General features: G+C 38.3%; 1 protein-coding gene across 13 annotated transcripts in view; it reads left to right on the top strand.

Annotated features, from left to right (window-relative positions):
* Positions 1 to 21,155, top strand: part of EIF4G3 (eukaryotic translation initiation factor 4 gamma 3) — a 354,292-nt gene that overhangs the window by 227,469 nt on the left and 105,668 nt on the right. For all 13 annotated transcript variants that reach the window (XM_018055176.1, XM_013974607.2, XM_018055170.1 and 10 more), the window contains one exon: positions 3,396 to 4,232. In XM_018055176.1, the coding sequence (XP_017910665.1) occupies positions 3,396 to 4,232 (837 nt within the window). The remainder of the gene's footprint in view (positions 1 to 3,395; positions 4,233 to 21,155) is intronic.

Here is a 21,155-nt window from a genome sequence, read left to right as displayed (position 1 = left end):
AACTGTAGATTCATTTTGAAATTAAAGTATGATACAAAACTACACTGTTTGAAAAGTTGTTACATTATCCTCAGAAACAATAGATTCTGTATTCTACGTTCAGATTGGTTTTTCTTTCTTGATGGAAATATTACTGATGGTTTGTACTGGGATCCCATTTTATCCCCAAAGTCTCCCACTAGTTTGATTCACTTTAATGCTTCTTTTTCCATAGTACTGCCTTTCCCCCTCTGAATTGGAAGAATTTTGAATTTGAAATCAGTTTCAGTTTCTTGCACTTTTAATTTTTAAAACCCTATCTGTAAATTAGGAACATGATAGTTTTTATTCCACTGGTGATTATAAGACTTAGAGGACATTAAGTATATATGGTATTTTACGTTTCCTGGCTCATATTAAGTGCTTAATAAATATTAGCTGCCATAATGGTCTGGCTTTCCGTTTCTGATGTTCACAGCTGGACTAGTTACATGCAGACCAAGTTTTCAGACAAATATGTCATTTCCCATTTGTTTTGGTACTTGATAAAAAAGGGAAGATCTCAACTTGATTTATATCAATAGAAAGACTGTTGAGTGAATTAACACTTTGAGTTGGTGTTGATAGTGTAGAGACACAGCTTAAATGATTGAACAATGTTTGAAAAAGTACATTCAGTCCAGTGCATTGGGGATATGGTATGTATAATTAAATACAAATAAAAGTTACCTGTGCCTTAGTATGTTTTTAAAGCACTTGATACAGAGTAGGTATGCAATGAATGGTATTCTGTTGTAAATTCAACAAGTTGTTATACCAGTGTAGCTCAATAAGGGCACCTTGCAAATTTAGGATGAGACTGTTCTCTGTCAAATGAGACTGTCCCTCAAATAGCAGAATACTTAGCATTCCTGGCCTCTCCCCACTAAGTGATAGTAACACTCTGTCCTCTCTAGCTCCTGACAACCAAAGGGCGCCCATCTAGGAGATTGGTTGCACTACCCTGTGAGAATAAAGGGAGCAGTTTTTCCTTTTTATAAATTCGACCTTCGTTATAGAAACTGGTTAAGCAGAAAGAAAAACTGTCTCCCTCATTATCCATATTGAGGCGTGTGTGCACCTCTAGGCTTTCTCACATGCACCTATGTTAGTATTACATTTGCTGCTGTTTTCACCCGTAGTTTATTCTCCACATGCAGTTGTGCCCTGTTTGTTTAAAAAGTGTCTTTTATTATAAACACCCTTCTGTGTCATTAAATACTCTTTTAAAAGCTTATTTTAAATGATTGCAATAATATGCTATTATATTCCCAGGCCATTATTTCTTTAACGAATCCCTTATTGATAGACAATTTATTTTCCTATTTTTACTCTTATAAACATTGTTGCTTTAAATATTCCACACCTCTGTCTTTGCTCACTCTTCAATGATTATTTTCTTAAAAAAATTATTCAAGATGAAATTCCCACAGATTCCTGAAAATGGCCAAATAGTATAGACATTTTGAATGCAGTATATTAGATTTCAGACTATCATGGCTCTTCAAAGCATACTCTTAATAGTAAAAGTTCTTAGAGAAATAAAACTAATGTTCTTTGTGATCTGTTATTTCTTTTAGCTTTCTGTATTAAAACCGTAATGAATTCATTAAAGGACTTATTTCAGAATAAGGAGCTCACAAAAATAATTTTAAAATTTTGTTTCTCGTTTTCTTTATTAATGTTAGATATTTCTAAAGAGTATATAGAAGTTTCACAAGTCTGCTTTTGTTTGTTTTTTTACTCTGATAAATTAATAATTGAATTGATATACTCTTGTTAATATGAGATTTGATCTTTTCTAATGTTTGATTCATCTAGGTTTCATTCGGTGGTCATAAAGGGTGGTTAATATACTGATGTGCTTTAAAAGTAGTATCTTATAATGTGAGTGACCCTTGTAGCAGTTATTCCAGTGAATTGGAAATTCATTTGGGATATTTTAATAAATACATATTACATGTAATAAATATAATAGATGTGTTTCTTTGAAATGTTTTTGTCTCTTGCCCAGGCAACTTAGTCTGAGGTATTTGGCTTTGAGAACCGATTGACCTTATTTCTCCATTATAGTAAACAGGCAGAGTTTTGGAAACACTGGATGCTAAGCCCATCAATTGAAGTGAATTTTAAAGCCAATAAAAGTAGTTGCAGTGAATGAATTAGCCTTTAACAGTTTAATTTTGCCATCTGTTTATCTGATTAATGAGCATATTTTCTTTGACAGACGTACTTGAAATTTATTGTAAACACTCAGTTCCACTGATGCATAAAGATTTTTGGCAGAGAAAGTTAAGTCCCTCTCAGTTTAGTTTGTCTTTTAGCAGAGCTTAAAATTTTTGTTTGCATTTGGTGAACATACTCATGAATATCTGTTTTTACCACTGGAGCCTGTTTGGTTTCCAGTCTTGTACTTCCTAAACAGAACAATCTAAGTGTCCTCTGATTTTAAATTCCTAGGCATGAATCACATATTTGTTTACCTGGAATTTTAAAATATGGAAATTTTCATGAGTTAGCATTTCTTTCATTTTTCTGGTACCTTTATTATGATTATTGATTTATCACTCACTCTCAGTCTTTCTCTGTTTGTAGACACATGTTTTATATATTATTCTCATATAAAGTGTTTTTTTTAAATTGGACTTAATAGTCTGAATATTAACTTTGGTTTCTCTTTAAAGAATATATATGTATTTTTTTGCTATTAAAGATACAAGATAAATCTCTTTTATTCCTTAACACTATTTCTAGTTATATGCTTCTTTTAAGAAATATAAGTTAAATTAACATCTCAATGAATTTTTATGTTCAGGAACATGATTTCTCTGATAATAGATTTCACTGATAATAATGACACCATGATAATTTTTCTTGAAATAATTTTTTATGCAAGTAATACAAGTTGTTTATAAAAATCTCCCTCCATGCAAAAATATGTGGAATAAAAAATAATATGTGTCTAATTTAATCTCCAGCTATTTTCCCTTAAACTCTCCTGTCCCGCCACTATAGCGTATCCTTGGTAGAAAAATTTTACACAGAAGATCTCTCTACCTTAAAGAAAAGCCCTATTCTCATCCCAAGAATTGTTTCCTTTTAGTTTTGATGAGATTTTTCCATTGTATTCTTGACATAATCATTTGGTAAATTAACTCCTCTTACTTCAAAGTAAACTTTATATGTGTTGGAGGTTAAGTAGTAACAGAAAATAGAAAAGAAATATGCAGTGTTTGGGGAGTGGCAAAATAATATTTTCATCTGTCTTCCGCTGCTCATGTTTTAGAATAAGAGATTAAAAGAATTATCCCCAAATAATACAATATAATCTTTGATCCAAAAATTATTCTTAAATCGCTTTCTTTTTTCTTCCCCAGAAGAGAAGCCTAAACCAGATCCAGTGTTAAAGACTCCTTCCCCAGTCCTTAGGCTAGCCCTTAGTGGAGAGAAGAAAGAACAAGCAGGCCCGACGTCTGAGATCACTGCAATAGAGTCCATACCAGAGCTTCCTCTGCCTCCATCACCTACTGCTATTTCTCCACTTGCTCGAAGTACAATTACTTCTCCCACCTCTGTTGCTCTTAGTAGCCAACCAATATTCACTACTGCAATTGATGACAGATGTGAACTCTCTTCCTCAAAAGAAGACACAGTTCCTATTCCCAGCCCCACATCTTGCACAGAAGCATCAGATCCTTTACCAACAGATGAAATTGATGATGATATATGCAAGAAATCTTGTAGTGTAGCACCAAATGATATTCCACTGATTTCTAGTACTAACCTAATTAATGAAATGAATGGAGTTAATGAAAAATTACCAGCCACGGAAAGCATTGTGGAAATAGTAAAACAGGAGGTGTTACCACTGACTCTTGAATTGGAGATTTTGGAAAATCCCCCTGAAGAAATGAAAGTGGAGTGTGTCCCAACTCCCATCACCCCTTCGATAGTTCCCTCCTTTTCTCCGTCTCCTCCAACTCCTCCAGCTTCTCCTCCCACACCAGTTATCGTTCCTGCTGCTGCCACTAGTGTTAATACTGGTAGTGGTCCCACCGGAGCCCAGAGAGTCTTCGAAGAGGACGAGAACATAAGAACTTGCCTTAGTGAAGATGCAAAAGAGATTCAGAACAAAGTAGAGGTAGAAGCAGATGGGCAAACAGAAGAGATTGTGGATTCTCAGAACTTAAGTTCAAGAAAGAGCCCAGTCCCAGGTAAGTCATTCTGTTATTAATTGTATTATGCTTGCTGAACATGAAAATGCAGCAGTATTTGAGTTATTTTTTAATTGGCTACTTTCCTTGACTTCCAGAAACATCACATGAATGCTGAAATTCCTAGTCTGATTTCTTCAGTGGTGTGTTTATGTTTTAGTGCATCCAGCAAAGAGTTACTCCATTGTCTAAAAATGCAAATGAAATATCAAATATACAAAATGCCTCCAAGGTATATGTCACTGTACATGTGTTTTTTGTTTTTGCCTCGTTCATAACAATCATTTCCTCTGGGGTTAATTTTGTTGTTTTGGGGATGAAAACCAATCAAACCCAGCGTGGTCTGTAGTCCCAAATCTTGTCTTCTCAGAATTCTAAAACCTAGTCAGTCCTTAACTTAAACGAATTCCTCTGTACAATACCTCTTCTTTAATCTTGCTTAAGGAAAAGAGCAATCAGAATGTCAAAAGGTTTATAACTAGTTCTGGAAAAGAAATGTACCCTTTCTGTTTCACAGATAAGTATAATGGTCTTCCATTTTTTCTTTTTAAAGTTTCATTTTTCCTGTATTATTAATTTATCATTATTTAATATCATTAGTATGATCAAAGTATTACAAGCTTCTGAATTCAGAATTATTTCTTTTTAATGTGGCATCACCTAGAATCGGGGATCTAACCATTAGGTTTTTATAATATTGAACAAATGTTATCTGAGGCTTATCAACTATTGATTCAGTAGCCGATAAGAATATTGCTTTTAACGAGTCAGCATAGCCTGTCTTCTAGACATTGCTCTGTACTGTATAATTTGCTCTTTGTATACCTGTCAAGTTACTCAATTTGACAAATGAGTGCTCTCCCTGCAGCTGATCATGTACTAGGGATGTTTTAGTCACCTACATTCCTGATATTTATTACCTATTCTGACCTGTCTAATAGGGAAATTTGGCAAGTCAAGTTTAAGATGTGGCTCTCCCACCCAACTCAGTTCCCAAGGTAATTCCCTCATGAAAATCTGTGAGAGGTGTCTGGTTCCTTGGAACTGCAGAACATCTAGTTCCTCAGTGAACCAGAGCAGGAAAAAAATGCCAGGCAGTTGGGACTGGGAGAAATTTATCACAAGTGTTTATTAATCGCCTGTTTCCTCAATAGACTGGCCTCTGTAACCATTAATATTCATAGTGCCATCACTGTTATAGGAACCTTCTTCCTTGGTAGGGCAATGATGTGGGGCTTTTTCATTACTCTTTGAAAAAACAATCTTACTTTTGGTGTGGCTGCAGGTGAGTGCCCCTCCAAAGAACATTTGTTTGTTGGAGAATAGTAATTTGTTTGACCCTTGATTTCTTTTTCCCTTCGTTTACCAACCTGTGAGTTGTCATTCAACGACTAGTGATATGGTAGTTCCAAAAATAGGAGAGTCTATTGAAGACAAATGTTTAAAACATGCAGACAAATAATAGGAAGGAAAAGCAGGCATAGGGAATACAAGTCAAAGATACAGACTATATCTCAGAACTGAAATCAGTGTAAAGCAGAATTCTACATTGATGTACTACTTACACTCATCCCTGATGTTCGTTCATTCTTTTAAGCAATTTGTCACTTAAGTGGCCGAGTACTCCCCTGGATAAATGGACAAACAGAATGAATTTAGGGTCTAAGTAATCTTTATACTATGATATATTTTTTTTCCAAAATGCAGATTGCTCTTGGAATTAGTAATATTAGTTATCAGCACCTTTGCTCAGCTGTAAAGCAGAAGATAACAAAAAGAAAAAAAAAATCTTTTGCATGATTAGGGACAAGGTAGATGTTGGTGATGTCATTGAAATGAAAATTAATCATTCTTTTTATCCCCCTCAAATTGTCATATGCTTAATGACTTCAGTCTTTTTTGCACTTATTTAGTTTACTTCGTTTATTTTGAGAGGTTATTAAAATCATAACACTTTGGCTCAGTATCAGCCTTTTGTTGTTGACTTTTGAAAATAGCTCTTATTCTCTCTGGCTGAGGATGAGCACTTTAAAGCAGGGTTCAGAAACCACTTGCTTTTGACAGGTGTAATGCATCGAAGTATATAGTAGTTGGTATAGAGGTTTAAAGCGGTAAAGTCAGACATGAGGGGTACGGTCCATTACTTCTGATGGGAAACATTTTCTTGCAACTAGGTTGACTGGCACAAATTGCAGCAATTCTGGATACTTAGGGGTTGCAGAGAAAGCCCTATAAAATGAGAATTGTTTGTACCTTCAGATTATGCTGAAAATCCTCAGAGATGCGGGAGACGTTTGTTTACCTGATTTGTACTATCACTTCAACAGTTAAATATGAAAAAAATCTGTACTGATTTAAGTCTTAGGAATTTTTATTATGGGTTTTGTTATACTTGGTGAGGGAAGAAGAGAGAATTTCAGAATTTGTGCAGGAACGTTCCCCACTTAGACATTCAGGAATTCATTTTGTGCAGTTTCATGAGTGTAGATACTGTATAACATGCGTGCTGTGTAACATGAATTTTTTCACTCTTGAAAACAATAGTGATTTTTTTCTTCTACTTTTCTTGTCTCTACTTGATATAAAACTATTATTTGAAATTCTTTTGGCAGAAGGTGGTGTCTGATCTGTCTTTTGGCTTTGATCATGGTTTGTTACTTCTTGGCATATTTTATAAATTTGTTTTATGAATTTATCTTCAGCTAAACTTTGCTGGGTGTGTATATTAAAGGCAGGTCCTCCCAAAGCAGATTTTTATTTATTTGTTACTGCATGTCTTGGGGAGAGCATTAACTGGTATGTAATCTGAGTTTTGTACTAAAACAACCTTCATACCACAATGTAAACTCATTCCCTGTGTATACTAATATTTAAGATAATGGAATCTCTGCCACCTGATTGAAACAAAACTTCTTTCTTTGTCATCACTCTAGGTTGGTTCACTGGTTTATTTTGGTCTTTGTTCTAGCATCCTTTTCACTCTGTTAGAGAAGTATCAGGGCTTTTTATGAGAATTCCAGTTCCAAGTCCCTGCTTTGTAGAGATCCAAGCTCTTGTTTCTCGCATGGGTGTTCAGATGTAAACTTTTTTGTAGAGACATACACTGCAAAGTAGGAAGTCAAGAGATGCCTGGAATAGCAGGCACGTTTGCCCTTCAAGTACAAAATGAAGCAGGACGAAGGATAACAGAACTTGCCGAAAGAACAAACTGGTCATAGAAAACACCATCTTCCAACAACTCTACACATGGCCATCACTGGATGGTCAACACCCAAAGAGATTGATTACGTTATTTGCAGCCAAAGTTGGAGACGCTCTATACAGTCAGCAAGAACAAGACCGGGAATTGGCTGTGGCTTATATCATGAACTCCTTATTACAAAATTCTGACTTAAATTGAAGAAAGTAGGGAAAACCACTAGACCATTAGGTATGACCTAAATTAAATCCCTTATGATTATACAGTGGAAGTGACAAACAGATTCAAGGGTTCAGATCTGATAGAGAGCCTGAAGAACTATGGACAGAGGTTTCTAACATTGTACATGAGGCAGTGATGAAAACCACCTCCAAGAAAAGAAATGTAAAAAGGCAAAAGGGGAGATACCAAGGGAACATTTCTTGCAAAGATGGGCACTGCTGCTGCTGCTGCTAAGTTGCTTCAGTTGTGTCTGACTCTGTGTGACCCCATAGACAGCAGCCCACCAGGCTCCTGGGATTCTCAAGGCAAGAACACTGGAGTGGGTTGCCATTTCCTTCTCCAGTGCATGAAAGTGAAAAGTGAAAGTGAAGTCGCTTAGTCGTGTCCGACTCTTAGCGACCCCATGGACTGCAGCCCACCAGGCTCCTCCGTCCATGGGATTTTCCAGGCAAGAGTACTGGAGTGGGGTGCCATTGTCTTCTCCAAAACATGGGCACAATAAAGGGCAAAAGCGGTATGGACCCAAAACAGAAGCAGAAGATGTTAAGAAGAGGTAGCAAGAATACACAGAAGAACTATACAAAAAAGATCTTAATGACCCAGATAACCACGATGGTGTTAATACTCACCTAAAGCCAGACATCCTGGAGTGCAAAGTCAAGTGGACCTTATTAAGCATCACTACGAACAGAGCTAGAGAATTTGATGGAATTACCGCTGAGCTATATCAGACCCTCAAAGTTGATGCTGTGAAAGTGCTGCACTCAATATGCCAGCAAATTTGGAAAACTCAGCAGTGGCCACAGGACTGGAAAAGGTCAGTTTTCATTCCAGCCCCAAAGAAAGATAGCGCCAAAGAATGTGCAAACTACTGCACAGTTGCACTCATTGCACATGCTAGCAAAGTAATGCTCAAAATTCTCCAAGCTAAACTCCCAACAGTATGTGAACTGAGAAATTCCAGTTGTTCAAGCTCGATTTAGAAAAGGCAGAGGAACCAGAGGTAAAATTTCCAACATCTGTTGGGTCATAGAAAAAGCAAGAGAGTTGCAGAAAAATAGCTACTTCTGCTTCATTGAATGCACTGAAGCCTTTGACTCTGTGGATCACAACAAACTAGAAAATATTTAAAGAGATAGGAATACCAAACCATCTCACTTGCCTCCTAAGAAACCTGTTTGCAGGTCAAGAAGCAGCAGTTAGATCTGGACATAAAACAAAGGACCAGTTCTATATCAGTCATGGCTGTATATTGTCACCCTGCTTATTTAACTTATATGCAGAGTATATCATGTGAAATGCTGGGCTGGAGGACGCACAAGCTGGAATCAACATTGCCGGGAGAGATATCAATAACCTCAGATACACAGATGACACCACACTTATGTCAGAAAGCAAAGAGGAGATAAAGAGCCTCTTGATGAAAGTGAAAGAGAAGAGTGAAAAGGCTGGCTTAAAACTCAACATTCAAAAAACCAAGATCATGGCATCCGGTCCCATCACTTCCTGGCAAATAGATGGGTAACAATGGAAACAGTGACAGACTTTATTTTCTTGGGCTCCAAAATCACTGCAGATGATGACTGCAGACGTTTGCCCCTTGGAAAAAAAGTTATGAACAACCTAGATATCATGTTAAAAAGCAGACACATTACCTTGCTGACAGAAGTCTGTATAGTCAAAGCTGTGGTTTTTCCAGTAGTCATGTATGCATATAAGAGCTGAGCTGTAAACAAGGCTGAGCTCTGGTGTTGGAGAAGACTCTTGAGAGTCCCTTGGAATGCAAGGAGATCAAATCAGTCAATCCTAAACGAAATCACTCCTCAATATTCATTGGAAGGACTGATGCTGAAGCTGAAGTTCCAGTACTTTGGCAACCTGATGTGAAGAACTGACTCATTGGAAAAGACCCTGATGCTGGGAAGGATTGAAGGCAGGAGGAAAAGGGGACAACAGAGGACAAGATGGTTGGATGGCATAATCAACTCAGTGGACATGAGTTTGAGCAAGCTCTGGGAGTTGGGGATGGACAGGGAAGCCTGGCGTGCTGCAGTCCATGGGGTTGCACATGATTTAATGACCGAACAACAACACAGCATCCCACATACCCAGTATTGTAGCAGTTGCAGAGGTAGCAGCAACTGACCTTGTTTATGTGGCTTCCTAGAGTTTGCCTTACATTCGTTCAGGCTCAGCTAAGGCTGAACAATGGTTTCCAGTTTCTATAGGCTGAAGACGAGAGATTTATTTCTCAAATGGAAATATGATTGTATGTTTTAAGAGATGTTAATAAAATTCTGATTCGTAGAGCCAATCACTTTGCTCTTCTCACTTTAGTAAGCAGATAATAAAGTCTTTCAGTTTGTGTAAACTAATCTGAAAAAGACTTATTTTAAAAACCACAGCCTGAAGGTCTGTATGAGTAGTAGGAAATTTGAAATTTATTCTTGCTTTTGTTTGACTTAAACTTTCTAAGAAGTATTTGAAATTATTCCTGGAATATTTAGTTATTGGGGCTGAAAATAGATCCCCAGTGGTCTGAGAGTCCCATGAGCACAGTCCTTCCCATATTGTGTACCCTTCTAACCTAACTTCTCATTCTCCTCTGGAGAAATACCTTCTAAACCTTGTGATAGACCTTCTTACACATTCCTACTTCAGTGTCGTTTATCAACTCCAGTAGAGCAATTGTTAAAGTAAGGACTGTTTACTCCCTTTTCTAGAGGCTTGAGTCTGAGTGATCCTTAGGCATAAGTAAATTGAAGTGACTGGATTTCGCCACCTTGTTCATCAGAATATTTTCAATGACGCTGCCTAAAAAGTGCATTTCTCCACTGTCATTCTTACATTCTTGTTGCCTTCCACAGTGAAATCTTAAGCACTCTTCTGGAGATCGCTGGTACTGGGTTAAATTCTGTCTATATTCATATGCTATGGAATGAGTCCAGACACCTACCTGATGGTAGAGCTTGTCCACGGACTCATGTGCCAAGTCTTTGGCAAGCATTTTGCACAGGTCCTCTTTGCCTCTTCAAATGGTATACCCTTCCCCACTATTTACAAAAGTTCATTTCTTTGCAACATGAGCCTTGAAGTTTCATTCATTGGTTATTAATTAACTTCTCATATGTATCTCTGTGAATAGACATAGGTTCTTTGTTCGAAATTCAGACCACTTTCCCCCAGACTTAGTAATTAATCTACTTCGAAAAGAAACCATTGTTCTTAACTTGCTTTCAGACAGGGTAGTCCAGACAGTTTAGGGGAATGTTGTTCTCTTTCAGGCAAGCCTAGTCATGCTAAAAGCTTTCTATTTCTCCAGTATACATCTTCACCTTGCACATAGCAGTCTTGACAAATATCTTGACAAGGAAATTTTCACTACTAACACAGAAAAAATGTGCAAAATGCATTTCCTTCAATATGTGTTTCTTTTCCACTTTTCTATTGCTGTATTATTAGTACTTGGTAATTTGGTTGCAGTCATAATGAAATCATCTTTTCATGTTTATAAGACCTTTTCTTAGGTATCACAAACATTAATCTTACGATTTAAAGTTCTTTCTGAGATATAATTATTCTCACTTTGCTATTAACAAAAATAAGCCATGGAAGTAAATTGGGTTTTTCAGGGTCACAAGAAGAGTTACAACCCAAGCCTTCTTTCATGTCATGTTTCTATTGTTCTTTCTAACATGCTGTTTGCATTTTGTTATAAGGTTCTTTTTACCTTTTCAGGATTTAGAGAGTATACATTTATGCATGTTTAAAAGGAGTTCTGAAAGCCCATTTGTTTCAGCCACAAGTTAATGAGGGTCTACTATGTTCTGCATTGTTCTGGGCACTTGAGATTCATCACGGAAGAATTCAGTGATCCCTGCCCTAGTTGTAATACATTAGAAAGTTTTAAGTAGTATAAAAATAATCAAGCAGGGAAAGAAATGCTGGAGGGCCATCAGGTAATAACAGTTAAAGTGAAAGTTGTTAGTCACTCAGTCGTGTCTGACTCTAGTGCCAGGCTCCTCTGTCCATGGAATTCTCCAGGCGAGAATGCTGAAGTAGGTAGCTATTCCCTTCTCCAGGGGATCTCCCCATCCCAGGGCTTAAACCCTGGTCTCCTGCACTGCAGGCAGTTTCTTTACTGTCTGAGCCATCAGGGAAGCCCTCATAATGATAACATTTAAATAATAGGATTAAGGTTGTATTCCTCTATAGAAAATGCAATTTGAGCAAAGATGAAAGAGGAAGAATTACCTGATCTATACTCTTAACCAAATTCTGTGATTTTCCGTGTCCACTTTTCCTTTAGAGAACAGTGTTTTACTTTGTCTTCTTTCTTAAATTTCAGTAGGCAGAGCACTCTGGACAAGATTACCTACTGTGAATTTAAGTGCCTGTAGAAGCACATGCTGTGCACCACCAACCATTCCTTTTAGGGTCTCCCTGTTGTGAAGTCTGTAATCAGCCCAGCCTTCTCCGTGCTCAGCAGATGACTTGGTTTCTGCCTTCTGGTTAGAAACTGAGTGCACGGTGTATACCTTTGTGTACCTTCTGTTGGGGCTGCAACTCTGTCTCGATCCAAACTTTCATTCGAATTTACTAGCTTCCCTTTTCAGTCTCCAGGTTTCTTTCTTATTGTAAATATGCTGAATTCTCTCTCAGACCATAAACACACCCTCACTCCTGTATGTCCATTTGCTGCTGCTAAGTTGCTTCAGTCGTGTCCGACTCTGTGTGACCCCATAGACGGCAGCCTACCAGACTCACCTGTCCCTGGGATTCTCCAGGCAAGAACACTGGAGTGGGTTGCCATTTCCTCCTCCAGTGCATGAAAGTGAAGAGTGAAAGTCAAGTCACTCAGTCGTGTCCGACTCTTCGCGACCCCATGGACTGCAGCCCACCAGGCTCCTCCGTCCATGGGATTTTCCAGGCAAGAGCACTGGAGTGGGGTGCCATTGCCTTCTCCAATACGTCTGTTTAGTTACCACTTAAACTCATGTTTCATCTTACCCAGTCTTCTCAAGAACAGTCTACCATTTCTGATTTTACTCTGTTCACTGTTACTAATGTAGTCTGATTTATGCTCCCAATATGCTATAATATTGGTCTTTTTACCACTTTTAATGCTATTGATCATTCTCTTCTTTTTTAATTAAATTTATTTATTGTAATTTATATGCAATAAAATTCACTTTTTAGCATTAATTTCTGTGAATTTAGACAGACATGTAAAGTCATGTAATCACCACCAGTTAAAATACACAAGTTTCACCACCCCCAAAAGTTCCCTCATATTTGAGTTATATTCTGCTGATATTATTCAACACATTGTTCATGGGTAATTTCATCTAATGGTAGATGGCTCCAGTGGTATGTGCTAATGAATTTTTTTATCTCCATTCCAACCTCTCTTCTTAGTTTCTGTCTTACATTCCAGTTGCCTGCCAAATATCTCCAATTGGAAATCCCATAGTCATTATATTCAGTACCAAAGTAACCATCTGTTAATCACACCCAGTCTCTTTATTTTATGTCAGTGGCACTGGCTTTAATTAAGCTAAAATCCTTAATGTGAATTCCCTGTTGACAGATTTCCTCCTTGAGTCATTCTTTTTTCACGTATGGTCGTTTAACAAGATTCTCTCATTTTACCTGATACGGGTGCTGAATTTGTCCTCTCCACTCCATTTTCTCCTGCCTTAGACCTGCACGTCTGCATGAATACCTCTCATTTCTGTGGCTCCAGCTTTGGCCCCTTCAAATTCATTCTCCACTAAGTAGCATCTCTTTGAAGTAGAGATGTGGTCTTGCATTTCTGCTTAAACCCTTCAGAGTTACGGGAGGCCCTGGGGAACATTCGCCCTCGTGATAAACACGAAGCTGCTCACTTTTGACTGTAATGTCTTCTTCTTATGTTTTGTTACAGCACCAGTTCTCTGAGTATATATCCGTAAGATCGGAATGTAATTTTCCGTGTTATTCGATTAGTCTAGACACCAGCTGTATAGTATGAAGAGCAAAGCGACAGAGTCAGACACTGCTGAGCCTTGTCCTTTTCCCTTGTCTTTCTCTATAACCCTGAGTCTCTTAGCTCTGAATTGATTTTCTCTGGAAAATGAAGATAATAATGCTATTTACTTCATACATGTGTAGTGACAATGAAATGTGCTATATATATAAAGCACTTAGCATAGTGTCTAGCACATATTAAGGACTCTATAAAGGTTACATATTACTAATAGTAGTATTTTCAACTAGCATTACAGGCCCAAATGTTCTGTTGTAGCAAATGAGTGTCATGATTCCCTTAGGAATTTATGTTCCAGAGGAGAGAAGCTCTTGAATATGATAATATCTGAAAAGTTCTTAATTAAATTCTGGGCTTGAGATGGTAGAAAATCCTTAGAATAGTTCCTGTATGCATATATAACTTTGATTAAAGGATTTGTACTATTCAGTTCAGTTCAGTCACGTCCAGCTCTTTGCGATCCCATGAACTGCAGCACACCAGGCCTCCCTGTCCATCACCAACTCCCAGAGTTCACCCAAACTTATGTCCATCAAGTCGGTGATGCCATCCAGCCATCTCATCCTCTGTCGTCCCTTTCTCCTGCCCCTAATCCCTCCCAGCATCAGAGTCTTTTCCAGTGAGTCAACTCTTTGCATGAGGTGGCCAAAGTATCATTATGTCAGTTAATTTCACAATGGTCAGACACATCTCAAAGTGACCTCTGCTGTCATTTGCATGGGAGAAGGTTTGCTTAGAATATGAATTTTAAGGAGAGTCTATACCATTGAAATCCTTAATAAGCATCCATTAAAATAGAGGATAATAATAACATGATTAACTTTTTGTTTAGGTCAGAAGTAGAAAATTAGCAAGAAGGGGAAAGAGAAAACCAAAAGGAATGGGGAACAAATCAGGCAGCCTCAAAGTGGAAGTAACCCAAGTTTTCATCAACTGATGAGTTGATAAATATGATATGTTTATCTGTACAGAATATGGAATATTATTAAGTCAAGAAAAGGGGTGAAGTACTGATACATGCTGCAACATGGTCAAACCGCAAAAACATTATACTAAGTGAAAAAGTCACAGAAGACGATGTATTATAGATTCCATTTAAATGAAATGTCCAGAATAGGCAAATCCCTAGAGACAGAACACAGGTCAATAGTTGAGGTTGAGGAGAAAGGAAACTACAGGAGGAGTGTTAATGGACATGAGATTTCTTTTGGGGTTGATGAAGATCTTATAAAGTTAGATAGCAGTGATTAGTGCCTAATTGTATAAATACACAATTGTGAGATACAGGCATATCTTTATAGTGTACTTTATTGTACTTTGCAGATTTTATATATATATATATATATATATATGTATATGTATATGTTTTTGTTTTTGTTTTTGTTTTTTACGAATTGAAGGTTTGTGGCAACCCTTTTGACAGGCAAGTTTATTGATGCCCGTTTTCCAACAGCATTTTCTCACTTCTTGTCTCTGTGTCACATTTTGATAATTCTCAGAATATTTTTAACTTTTTCATGGTTATTATATTTGCTACAGTGATCTTGGATGTTACTGTATGATAGTGAACATAATCCATAAATGTTGTATGTATTCTGATTGCTCCACTCGTAAGCTGTTCTTCCCCGCCCTCCCCCAGGCCTGTGAATTCCCTGAGACACACAACAGTATTGAAATCAGGCCAATTAATAACCCTGCCATGGCCTTCAAGTGTTCGAGTGAAAGAGTCCCATGTCTCTCACTTTAAATAAAAAACTAGAAATGATTAAGCTTAGTGAGGAAAGCATGTCAGAAGCTAACATAGGTCTGAAGCTAGGCTTCTTGTGCCAAGCAGCTGAGTTGTAAGTGCACAGAAAAAGTTCTTTCTTGAATGAAGTTGAAACTACTACTTCAGTGAACATAGGAATGATAACAAAACAGCCTTATTGCTGATAGGGAAAAATTGTTACTGGTCTGGATAGAAGATTATATTGGTGCACCATTCCTTTAAGCCAAACCTAACCCACAGCAAGGTCCTAACTCTTTACAGATCTGTGAAGAGTGAGAGAGGTGAAGACTTTGCAGGAGAAAAGTTTGAAGCTAGCAGAGGTGGTTGGTTCATGAGGTTTTAGAAAAGAGACTGTCTCCATAACATACAAGGTGAAGCCCCACGTGCTGATGTGGGAAGCTGCAGCAATGTATGAAATGAAGGTGGCTACACTAAGCTACAGATTTGCAGTGTCGATGAAACAGCCTTCCGTTGGAAGAAGATGCCATCTAGGATGTTCTTAGCTAGAGAAGAGAAGTGAATGCCTGGTTCCAAAGAATAGACTTTTGTCAGGAGCTCATGGCATCTGATGACTCTTAAGTTGAAGTCCCTGCTTGTTTACCATTCCAAAAATCCTGGGGTCCTTAAGAATTCTGCTATATCTACTCTGCCTGCGCTCTCTACATGGAACAACAAAGCCTGGGTAACAACACATCTGATGACAGCATGGTTTCCTGAATATTCTAATCCCACTCTTGAGACGCACAACTCAGAAAAAAAAGATGCCTTTCAAAATACGACTGCTTATTGACAATGCACCTGGTCACCCAAGAGCTCTGTTGGAGATATACAAGATTCATGATGTTTCCATGCTTCCTAACATAACATCCATTCTGCAGCCCATGAAAAAGCAGTAATTTTAACTTTCAAGTCTTATTATTTAATAAATACATTTGCTGCCGTAGACAGTAATTCCTCTCCTGGATCTGGACAAAGTAAATTGAAAACCTTCTGGAAAAGATTCACCATTCTGGGTGCCCCAAAGGACATTTGTGGATCATGGGGAAAGGTCAAAATATCAACGAACCATAATTGTTACTTGGGGTACCCAGAATGGTGAATCCTTTCCAGAAGAGTTCCTTCCAAATAAGAGTTTGGAAAATATTGATTCCAGCCCTCATGGATGACTTCAAGGGGCTCAAGACTTGAGCAGAGGAGTCACTGCAGGTGTGGTAGAAACTGTAAGAGTTTCCACTAGAGGTGGAGCCTGAAGGTGTGGCTGGACTGCCGCAATCTCGCGATAAAACTCTCCCAGATGAGGAGCTGCTGCTTGTGGATGAGCACAGAAAGGTTTCTTGAGATGGATTCTAGCCCTAGTGAAGATCTGGCAAGACTGTTGCAATGACATCAAATGATTTAAATTATTGCTTAATTTTAGCTCATAAAGCAGTAGTAGGTTTTAAGAGAATTGATTCCAGTTTTGAACAGTGTTCTTCTGTGGGTAAAATGCTGTCAAAAAGCCTGGCATGCTACAGAGAAGCTGTTCATGAAGAAGAGTCAGTTGATGCTGCAGACTTCATTGTTGTCTCATTTTAAGAAATTGCTGCAGCAATCTCTACCTTCACCAACCACCACCTCGATCAGTCAGCAGCCATCAACATCGAGGCAAGATCCTCCATCAGCAAAAGGATTATGATTTGCTGAAGGCTTAGATGATTGTTTGCATTTTTTAGCAATGAAATATTTTTATATTAAAGTTTATAAATTTTTTTAGACATAATGCTGTTGCACACCCGTACAACTACAGCACAGTGTAAACATAACTATTACATGTCCTGGGAAGCCAAAAAATTTGTGTGACTTTCTTCATTGCTGTATTCATTTTATTGCAGTGGTCTGGAACTGGACCTGCAATATCTCTGAGGTGTGTCTGTAGTATAAAATTTATGTTGGTCTCTGCCTCTGATGCCTGGCACAAATTTCCTAACATCCTTGTAATTTATGATAACATTAAAAGCATCTCTGGTTCTAATACTTTTTTTTTTACTTCTGTCCCTGGCATTGGGCTCTTAAAAGCCTTGTAAATTCCTAAGTGATGAAAACACTACCAGCATCTTTTGTTCTATTGACGTGACTCTAGGTGGGTTCTTGATTGACTCCTGGGTGGGGCTGGTAACCAGGACTAATCAGTCATGATTAGAATCTTGGAATTTCCAGCCCCTTCTTCAGTCTTGCAGAGGGAGAAGAGAGGCTGCAAATGTGATTACTGCAGATCATGTCTGCTCAACAAAGCCTCCATAGGAGGGCGTTCAGAGAGCCGCCAGCCTGGTGACATGTCAGGAGGGTGGTGCACCAGCTCCTCGACAGCAGGCAGCTCCTACACTTGGGGCTGTTCCACACCTTCTCCCCCTGTGTGTCTCTTAACCTGCAGTTCCTCTGTGTTCTTTATCATACCCTTTAATAAACTGATAAGCATAATTAAACGTTTCCCTGAGTTCTGTGAGCTGTTCTTACAAACCTGAGGGAGGGGATTGTTGGAATTTGCAATTTATAGTTGGATTTGAAGTGGAGGACAGTCTTGTGGTAATATCTGATACTTATCTCTAGGTAGATAGTTTGAGATTGAGTTAAACTGTGGAAACACAGCTGGTGTCACGGAGAATTGCTTGTTGTGGGGGAAAAGCCCTGCATGCTTGGCGACCAGAAACATCAGAAGCGAAGTGCTCTGGATGAGTGAAGGAGGAAGTCCATGGCAGGAAGAGTGGGCTTTTGCCCTTCACAGCCATGAGCACTGCGTTGTGTGCTTTAAACAGGGGGAAGTTCATAGCATGTGAATTATATCTCAGTAAAGCTTCTTTGAAAACATGAATAGAACTGTGAATAGTTGTGCTTCCACATCTGTGTAATGATGTGTCAGAGGCATCAGCCTTATGACTTACTCTGCCTTACTGTTTCACCTGTAGTTACATTATACCTGAGTTTGAGCGGGTGTTCGCAGCTGGGTAGTGAAGGTACCACTGTAGTGACCGCTCTAGGTGCATTGCTTGGTGTCATAGACACGGAACACCCAACTGGGCTGGGAGCGCAGGGTCATTATTTGTGTTTGAAACGTAAGGAGTCTGTGCTTTGTAAATTAATGATTCTGAATTTCCTTTATATGTAACTTAGTTCCTGTATATATTTTTTAATGTATCTTTTTAATGGAAGGTTAATTACTTTACAGAATTTTGATGTTTGGCAGAAATTCTGAATGTTTTTGCCTCAGTAGTGAGGGCTCTCCAAGGCCTCCTACAACTTCTACCCAGCACCCTGCCAGGCCTTTCTTATCCTTTGAGCTATCCATCCATTTATTAATATCCATCCATCTCTTCAACCCCCTTCCCTTTCTGGTCCATTTCATAGACTCTTTTATTAGTACTTCAGCTTCTGTAATTCTACTTTGAGACTTCTCTGTAAAAGTACGTTCAGCAGACATTGCCCAGAAAAGTCTTCCAGGGAAAGTATTGTTTCTAGAGATATCTGTACAGCTACAGAGACATAGTAGCTGTTTCAGAAGTTAGCCTTCAGGGCCCTCTATTAGTCATTATCTCTTCTTTGTTCTACTTTATTTTTTTCACCAGTCCTCCACAGCTATTTGCTAGGTGCTCATCTCCACATTGTTGCATTAATGCTATCTTCTCAACCTAGACCATAGTAAAAAACCTGCTCAAAATTTAATTTTTTCAATATGACTCTCCACAAAATTTTAAATTCTGATTATTTCTTAACTCTTAAGGCACAGGTATATTTATATCAGTTTGGAATAGTAGGACTTTTGAATATTGATACATATGCATTTTATCTCTCTAGCTCTCTTACACATTCTTCTAGAGTAGTAGAGCCCTAATTTATTACCCTCACAGAATTTCTGTTAAATGTGTTATTAACTCATCTAAGCAAATGAATATTTTTGTTGGTGTTAGTTTATTCTTGGTTTGTGTGTGTGTGTTTCACAGTATCTCACTAACAAATCAAGTGTATTTAAAGTAAACGATACCTACAGCCACTGTGGAAAACAGTGTGGAGGTTCCTCAGAAAGCTAAAAATAGAATTACCGTACGATCCAGCAAAACCTCTCCCAGACATACATCCAGACAGAACTCTACTCTAAAAAGATGCATGCACCCCTGTGTTCATAGCAGCACATTGACAGTAACCAAGACGTGGTAACAAACCAAATGTCTGTCGACAGGTGAATGGATAAAGAAGATGTGTTATATAAATGTATGCAATGGAATCCTACTCAGCCACACAAAAAAGAATGAAATACTGCCATTTGCAGAAGCACAGATGCAACTAGAGATTATCATACTAAGTCCATCAGAGGAGAAAGACAAACGTCATATGACGTCACTTATCCGTGAATTCTAAAACATGACACAAATGAACCAGTCTTAGAAACAGGCTGGGTGGGTGCAGAGCACAGACTGGTGGCTGTCAAGGAGGGAGAGGCTATGAGACGGATGAGTTTTGGGGTTCAGTTCAGGCGCTCAGTCGTGTCCGATTCTTTGTGACCCCGTGAACTGCAGCACACCAAACCTCCCTATCCATCACCAACTCCCGGAGTCCACCCAAACCCATGTCCTTTGAGTTGGTGATGCCATCCAGCCAACTCATCCTCTGCCGTCCCCGTCTCCTCCTGCCCCCAAACCTCCCTCAGCATCAGAGTCTTTTCCAATGAGTCAGCTCTTTGCATGAGGTGGACAGAGTATTGGAGTTTCAGCTTTAGCATCATTCCTTCCAAAGAACACCCAGGGCTGATCTCCTTTAGGATGGACTGGTTGGATCTCCTTGCAGTCCAAGGGACCCTCAGGAGTCTTCTCCAGCACCACAGTTCAAAAGCATCAGTTCTTCGGCACTCAGCTTTCTTCACAGTCCAATTCTCACATCCATACATGACCACTGGGAAAACCATAGCCTTGACTAGATGGACCTTTGTTGGCAAAGTAATGTCTCTACTTTTGAATATGCTGTCTAGGTTGGTCATAACTTTCCTTCCAAGTAAGTGTCTTTTAATTTCATGGCTGCAGTCACCATCTGCAGTGATCTTGGAGCCCAGAAAAATAAAGTCAGCCACTGTTTCCCCGTCTATTTGCTATGAAGTGATGGAACTGGATGCCATGATCTTCGTTTTCTGAATGTTGAGCTTTAAGCCAACTTTTTAACTGGAGTTTAGCAGATGTAGATTGTTCCATGTGAATGTATAAGCAGCAGGTCCTACTGTATGGCACAGAGAACCGTATTCAGTATCCTATGACAAACTGTAAAGGCAAACAATACAAAAAAAGAATATATATATATGTATTACTGAATGACTTTGCTATATAGGAGACATTAACACATTATAAATCAGTTATACTTCAGTTTATAAAAGACATATCAACAACATGTAAGCCATACTGTCCTAGTTGGAAAAATTTGTTGTTTTTAATAATAGCTATCATTGGTTACTTGCTTACTATATGCCAGTCACGGTTTTATTTATTTCTTTAATGCTTGCATCTGTAGTACCTTGTTTTACGGAAGAGGAGACCAAGATACAGATGAAATAATATTGCTCATGGTTATATAGTTAGTAAATAAATGGTAGAGCCAACATTTAAACATAGCTTGATATCTAGAGCTCATGGTCTCTCATTTTTAAAATTTACTTATTTTTATTTTTCATTGAAGTAGAGTTGATTTACA

The sequence above is a fragment of the Capra hircus genome, chromosome 2 (assembly GCF_001704415.2).
Source record: "Capra hircus breed San Clemente chromosome 2, ASM170441v1, whole genome shotgun sequence".
NCBI classification, from domain to species: Eukaryota; Metazoa; Chordata; class Mammalia; order Artiodactyla; family Bovidae; genus Capra; species Capra hircus.
Note: the sequence above shows the minus strand (reverse complement) of the source record. Positions and strands in the feature narration are given on the sequence as shown.